Raw genomic sequence first — 7411 nt, 5'->3', positions numbered from 1 at the left:
AAGGCTCTATCACAATTGACAATATAAATTATAAGCAATATGAATAAATAATTGCACTAGATTTCAATCTCACTCCGAATGCCTTTTATTTTTACACACTCACTTCCTACGCATTTCTTCTTTGTCGTCTCGTCTCGTCTCTTTCTTCTTTGTAGCTCATCAAATTATATGAGAATATAAGAAATATTTAGCGATTCGATTTTTCATAAAAATCGAATATCAAAAATTATGTTTCTATCTATTTTTAAAATTGCAAAGAAATAGCGAGAGATAAGCACTTTTTTGCCATTTAGGTCACCTTTTTCCTGTCATAGACCCATCGTAGTGCTATGAAATTCAGTGTGGAAATTATATGATTCCCTGTTCACTAAACAGGGCAAAAAGAAGTGTTAAAAGCTCTTCAATGTTAGTTCACCTTCTCACTCTCTCTTAAATAGCGACAACCTCTTCCATGGAGTTTGGGATGCACTAATATCTCTTTCACACTGAGGTGTTCCTGTCTCATCCCCACCCTGCAATACCAATATTGCACAGTACGTTGGTAAAGCAAACCTCTCTCTCTCTCTCTCTCTCATATCATTTAGGTAACTTTTTAGTTTTTCCTTTTTTTCAGTGACTGAATAGCTTTCTCGTACAGTGTCTGAAGTGTGTTCTTGCATCTATTTGTTCCTTGTTTCCACTGATTAAGTTTTTGCATTGAGCATTCTTACCTGTTTCCTGATTGAATTTCAGGTGGGGTTCAGACATTTTTGTAGCCTTTGTTCTGTTTAGTTATCTGGGTTTGGTTTTCTATAATGGGTTCATTCTTTCAATCTAATTGGTTTCTCAGGAATTGAGAGTTGGGGACATTTGTGACGTTTATCTCATTGTATTGAGGTTGGCTTTGTGGGTTGTGTACAGTGCTTATCAAGATTGTCCAATGATTACCCATATTTAGTTATTATGCAAATTAGTGGATATGGAAAATTAGAATTCAACATGGTTTGTAGGTAAGAGTGTATCACAGATTTTGTTTCTTTTTCTTTTTGTGCATGAACTGAAGTGGGTTTGTGTGCGATGTCTTTAACAGTGATTCTGTTGCCTGACATGGAGTCTTGGAACTTCGTTTCAGAAGGGAAGGGGTTTGTATCCGATGAAACAATATTACCTGCAAATTCTCTCATGAGAAGTAAAAATGCCTTGATGGGTTGGGAATTGAGAACATGTAGTTTTGGCAAAAACATGTTATTCTCAGGTCAAGAAGATGACTCCACTTCGAAGCGCTCAAGCTCTGTGGTGGACTCAAACAGCCGGGATTCTTCTTCCATTGATTTGCAGCTGGGGCGGCTTCCTGATCAGAGAGATGCCCATATTTCTAAAATTTCCAAAGGATTTCCCATTTTGTCTTCGTCCGAGTCGTCTAGACCTGCAAAGAGAGTGCGAGCATCGGGGCTTTATTCACAAAATGCCTTCTGCCAAGTTTATGGCTGTAACAAGGATCTAAACGCCTCTAAAGACTACCACAAGAGGCATAAAGTTTGTGAGATTCACTCGAAGACAGCCAAAGTTATCGTCAATGGCATTGAACAGAGGTTTTGTCAGCAGTGTAGCAGGTAAGTTATGTTTTTATTAAGCCTTCTCTTCAAATTTTAAAGCCACTCAATCCCAACACGTAAGGATCCCCGAGAATCCATTTCCCTTAATTTTCATGTACTTTTATGGCAGCCAGAAGGAGCATTGAGGAACTTAGAGTTTGTTCGACTGTATATATTGTGCTTTGTTTCTCAGTACAGGATTTCTTGAAATTTGTTAGCTTTTATGTGTGTGTTGGCAAATTCATGTGTCAAAACATGGGGCATTTGGGTTGTATTTTTGCAAACACCTATTCACCCCCTCCACTTGTTAGTTTGGGGTCAATTGCATTTTTCAAAACTGAAGCACCTCATTGTTTTTCACCATTTTTCTTTTCTATTATCTTTGATTGTTTAATGTTTCCTTATTCCATCAGAAGATATTAATTTATCCATCCTAACCTCTTAGGTTACCATAAAGACATGTTGTCTTAAGTTATTGTATCCTAAAACTCTTAAGTTTCTATAATTTCAATGTGTGTCGTTGTCATTTGTTTGATGGTTTGGATGTTTTAACTCGAGACATGCTTTTGGAAAAGATAATAAACCTACTCCATTGGAAAATAGCCTGGTTTGGATATATACATTTTGTTGACATTTAATACTGTAAGCCATGACCTTGACTCAGTTCTAGTGTAATAATTCTCATTATTTTTATAATATGCACGCCATTCAGGTTTCATTTGCTGGCTGAATTTGATGATGGTAAGCGTAGCTGCCGTAAACGCCTTGCAGGCCACAATGAGCGTCGCAGAAAGCCTCAAGTGGGTATTCACTCTGGAAGGGCCGGGAGATTGATTCAGTCATATAATGGTATTAATAAAACATCCTTTCTAATTTTTAATCCCTCAAAAACACACAAACTCTCTCTCTCTCTCTCCACCCCCCCTCTCTCATGCTTAATTGAACACAACTTGTTCACATGAATCGAACTTTGGATCTTCCAACTTAAGGTCTTTGACTGCTTCAATATTGCATAATTGCTATAATAAAGTGCAGAAGTTCATAATAGGAGATGACGTTTAGAACTTCCAGCTTTTGCTCTCCCCCATTCTATCTCTAATTCGTCACTTTTTTTGTGTGCATAGACTTAGTCACAATTTAGTTGATTTAGTTTCTTCAAAGAACTTGAACTTCCATAAATTCCATTTCTGTATTGTCAACTCAAATGGGTACTAGACTTACTCAAACTGATGAAATATCAAACTACCCTATTGTTTCAGCATTGGAATCTAAACATCTTCTTAATAACAAAATGTCTCCTTGGTCTAGCAACCCAAGCTTATTAGAGTTACTTCACCAGGGTCTTCTCTTCCTTTATTTCTTTCTGGAGGGTCAGTTCCCTAGTTCATAATACAAAATTGCTCCAGTTATACATAACAAGTTAAACGAGTTCCTGCTCTCGAAAGGATTTTGCCATTTAAATCCATCATTCCTTTTAATACTCAGGCATACAATCTACTTATTAAATGACAGATTCCTAATAAATTAACTAACTAGTTGTTGGGCACTTAAGGTTGTGGGAGCTAATACTACAAATCATAACCTGTAGAGTTCAATTTTATGTTACCTTCTTCTAATTTTGCTGAATATCTGAAATGGTAAAACTTACCATCCTATGTTACCTACTTTTATCATTGATAAATTAATATTTAGGACATCTCTAGTGTGCAGAATAATTTCCAGTGTATCTGTAAACTTTGGAATCATTTAGCAAATTCCATAACAACAGCACCTCTTGTTCCCTAAAATTTCTCTGGTCCTCATTTAACTTCTTTTGGTTCCATCTCATCTGCTTATGAGAATTTCTAGTTTAATTAATGCTGTATATTTATTTCTTGTAAGGACTGATTCCCGAGTCCCCATTGGTACTGTTGTAGTCTTTTTGTATTCTTAAAACTATGTTTGAAATGCTTTTAACTCTGAAGGCCTTGCAGGTATCAGATATGAGGGAAGTTCTTTATCAACAACATCCTTTATTTGCCCAGAATATCTCCCTAGTGGCTTTTTGCATCCTGAGAAATATGGAACCGGTGACTGGTGCAGGCCTATAAAAGTTGAAGATGGGAGTGACTATAGGCCTCTGTCAACAATTCCTGTTACCAATGGGAATCTGCATTCAAAATCCCTCCTCCATCATGATATTGGGAAACAGTTCACCCCATTTCACGACAACGGAGCTATTACTGCAACAGGAAGCACTTTTTGCGATAATACTAGTCAATACACAAATGATGTAGGATGCCCAACTTCTAGTTCACGTTCTCTTTTCCAGAACACCCCGTTAGCAAGTGAAGACTTCAATGTTTTCGATGCAGCGTCAACCGTTCAAGGATTATCAGGAATTTCAGACTCCGGTTGTGCTCTCTCTCTTCTGTCATCTCAGTCACAGAAGTCTTCAAGCCATTCATCTGGAATTCCCATGGCTCGTCCCCTGATCATGTCAGGTAGCCATCCCCATTACGGCATGAGTCGAGTCTCTGAGAACTTCAGAGGAACAGCCTCGCAGGATTCCTTAAGTGGAGTGTCGAATAAGTTCCCTTCATCAGAAATGAATTCTGCAGAAGAGAATCAGCTGGGCCCCATACTGATATCTGATAGTAGTGGTGCTGTTAACTTTGAAATCACAGATAGGATGTTCCAAGGGTCTGATTGTTTGAATTCAAACAATCGTCATTCCTGTGAAAATGGACCTACCATGGACTTGCTTCAGCTGTCATCACAGCTCCAGCGCGTGGAGCATCAGAGGCAATTTGTGCAGATGAAGCAGGATAATGATGCTTTCTGTTGCCTGCGGATCACTTAAATGCTCAGAAAACAAGGTATATGACTTTTCCCCTTAGAAACTTTAGTTTCTGTGCTACCTGAGATTTCCTCATAAAAAAGAAAAAAGAAAGGAACTTTCTATGCTTTTCAATGTTTACTTGCAAATTTATGTGCTGTTAATTGGATAGAAGGGGTCTGTGGGCATATTGAAGCTGTAACAACACATCAGTTAAAACTAACCGTGATAAACATACGAATAAGCAAATAATCAGAATGTTAAAGAACCTTTGTCGAATTAAATATAATGGCTCAAGCTGATGACCAGAGGATCCACTCTATTCACAGAAGAAATAAATGTGAGTGCATTATTTGGGTATAACTATTCTATTTAAAAGATGTTTGACATGAGTGAAAAAAGAGCTGTGAAGAATCCATAGCTATTATATGCTATACTGTTTGTTTAGGCACTGCATGGTTAACATATTGGCAATATCCTACAACACTAATTGGGAAGTACAAATATGTGTTTGTTAATACACTGTTTAAGTACATTGGCATCACCACACCTATGAACATCAACTACACAATCGTCAAGAAATTGGTGATGCCTACCTCCTCTACTCCTATCATCTCAGCTGCAGAACATTATACCATTTTGTGGTGAAAACAAAAGGCAAAAGAGGATATAATTAAGTTACTATGTTGCTTCCAGAATGGTCCTTTGGAAAACAATTTCATGGTGCTGTTAAGAGTAATGAGAAGTAGAAGTCTCTCAGAATGTTGGCATGCTTTTCTTTCAGATGATATATTCCACTTTTGCTTACAAAACCCTAACAAAAATATCAAAACTATTGGAATCACTTGAAATTTGAATGTAGCTTTGGTTGCTTGTCATATATATATATATACATGTTAGTTTACTTATCAAATATATATATATATACATGTTAGTTTTACATAACTGATGATAAACCACATCAAAATGATGATTATATCTCACTGTCACTGGTGCAAATGAACCTGTATTAGTAAGAAATACACCATTTTATGATTTGGATAACCTGCATCTACTACTGTCCATTCTCCATTCTGAAGAGGTGAATTTTACTAACTTCAAGACCTTTTTTTTTGTCTTAGAGGCTGAATGGTTGCACTTGTATCCAGACAAGGGGAGAAATGTGTCCTAGAATGTGGCTGTCTGGAAGAAACCTACATTGTATCTCCCGAAGTAAGATAGATGGATGTGTTTAAGCCTGACTCTGTTAATTCAATTAGGAAGTCATTCTTTAGAGTGGCTAATGGCTCCAAAATTTAATTGTTCACTTGTATATGAATTACGTGATTCGATAGTCTTTGGTAACTAAATCAAAGAATGGAGCTAATCTCATTCGTGCTTGCAAGCCTTCTGTTACGACCCTTTCCAAACTAGGAATAATATTCCCGATTTACCTCTGCCACGTTAAGTAATATAAGTAGGGGTGTAAATGAGCTGAGCTACTTATGAGCTTACTTGAAATCGGCTTGACTAAACTCGACTCGTGTTCGAATTGATTATTAAATGAACTGTTTGTGAACACAAAATCAAGTTCGATTATTAAACGATACAAACTCGAATAAATTTAGCTCGACTCGATTAATGCTTGTGAACCCGCTTGTATAAAGATCGACTCGTATATTTTTATTAATATATATAGTAAAAATTGTCAATATATATTAATTGTATATAGTTTATTATATACAAAAGCTTATAGATTAAAAAAAAAAAGAAAAAAAAAATAACTGTTTGTAGCTCCGGCGGAGAGGAGGGCAGAGGGGAGGTGAGTGAAACCCATGCATTAGGAAAGAGGGGAGGGCAGTGCTAAGGGGAGATCGGGGGTGGTGGGAGGGGGGCGCAATGGAGGAGGGAGGAGGAGGAGGAGATGGAAAGTAGATATGGGTCTAGGAGATCCAGATCTCACTACCCAGAGAGGCATGTGAGCTTCACAGCTAGATACTAGGAAGTGCGATGGAGTGCAGAGGAGAGAGGCTGAGCATGTGGTGGCGGAGGAGTTGAGGAATAGTCTTGCACACAAAACACAGAAAGGAAAAACAAAGAAATATGGTTTGTAGAAGAGAAAAATAAAAAATAAAAAAAAAAATGGAGGAAAAACATAGTGGAGGAGGGGAGGAGGAAGGCCCTCTCGTCCTTCCCAGGCACTCACGACGGAGGCGGTGGTTTCTCTCACGGGGAGAGGGTTTTTTTCTTCCTAAGAAAAAAATAAGAGATTGTCTCGGTAGAATTTAAGTGGTAGTGGATAATTAATTGTAAACTTTTTGAAAAAGAACAATGTGTGATATCAACATAATTACATCATCGTATTCACATTATGCTCCCTGAAAAAAAAGCAACATCTGCATGTCTCACATTTGTGAACTGCAAAATAAAATTTAAAATTATAAAAAGAAATAGCAATTCTTTCCAAAGGAAAAATTGTTATTAAGTGTTATTTTACTTGGAAAGCAGCGAGGTCGTTGTAGTATAGTGGTAAGTATTCCCGCCTGTCACGCGGGTGACCCGGGTTCGATCCCCGGCAACGGCGTTTTGCAGTTCTGTTTTCTGTTTCTTTCTTTCATTCTTTGTCCATTTAGCGTTTGGCAATTTTGTTTCCGGTATATGTGAAATACATTTAATTGGAATTTTGATACCTTTCAACTTCTTTCCTTTTTTTTTTTTTTTTTTTTTTTTTTGTTTTGGATATTTTCAACTTCTTTCCTAAACTCCAAACGAGATCCTCCTAAAACTCAATGGTATTGAATATTGATGATTCTCAGTTATCTTTTAGAATATTATACGATTTGTTTTTTGTTTTTTGTTTTTTTTTTTGTTTTGTTTTTTTTTTTTTTTTTTTTTTTTTAATCGGATAAACGCTATATATATATTACATTTTTATTTTGCAACTAATCCAAAATGTTGATATGGTAGCGTTAGTCATTCCTTTGATTTTTATTTATTTTTTATTTTTTAAAAATGACTAGTTCAAGGACCAGTTGGAATC

General features: G+C 36.7%; 1 protein-coding gene and 1 non-coding gene across 8 annotated transcripts; both read left to right on the top strand.

The window, feature by feature from the left end:
- Nucleotides 1-326: 326 nt before the first annotated feature.
- LOC133876554 (squamosa promoter-binding-like protein 6) lies at nucleotides 327-5776 on the top strand. Of its 7 annotated transcripts, none has more exons than XM_062314859.1 (6): nucleotides 327-541; nucleotides 901-989; nucleotides 1070-1592; nucleotides 2287-2423; nucleotides 3548-4432; nucleotides 5514-5776. In XM_062314859.1, exons 3-5 carry the CDS (start codon nucleotides 1087-1089, stop codon nucleotides 4414-4416), a joined length of 1512 nt encoding a protein of 503 aa, XP_062170843.1. In that variant the 5' UTR covers nucleotides 327-541; nucleotides 901-989; nucleotides 1070-1086; the 3' UTR covers nucleotides 4417-4432; nucleotides 5514-5776. The 7 variants fall into 7 exon arrangements, with proteins under 7 accessions (XP_062170843.1, XP_062170841.1, XP_062170839.1 ...); XM_062314857.1 differs by having other exon boundaries at nucleotides 830-989; XM_062314860.1 differs by having other exon boundaries at nucleotides 329-541; nucleotides 830-989; nucleotides 1112-1592.
- Nucleotides 5777-6883: 1107 nt separating this feature from the next.
- Nucleotides 6884-6955, top strand: TRNAD-GUC (transfer RNA aspartic acid (anticodon GUC)). Its single transcript has one exon. It is a non-coding gene; the product is annotated as a tRNA-Asp (tRNA).
- Nucleotides 6956-7411: the final 456 nt, after the last annotated feature.

The sequence above is a fragment of the Alnus glutinosa genome, chromosome 8 (genome assembly GCF_958979055.1).
Source record: "Alnus glutinosa chromosome 8, dhAlnGlut1.1, whole genome shotgun sequence".
NCBI classification, from domain to species: domain Eukaryota; kingdom Viridiplantae; phylum Streptophyta; class Magnoliopsida; order Fagales; family Betulaceae; genus Alnus; species Alnus glutinosa.
Note: the sequence above shows the minus strand (reverse complement) of the source record. Positions and strands in the feature narration are given on the sequence as shown.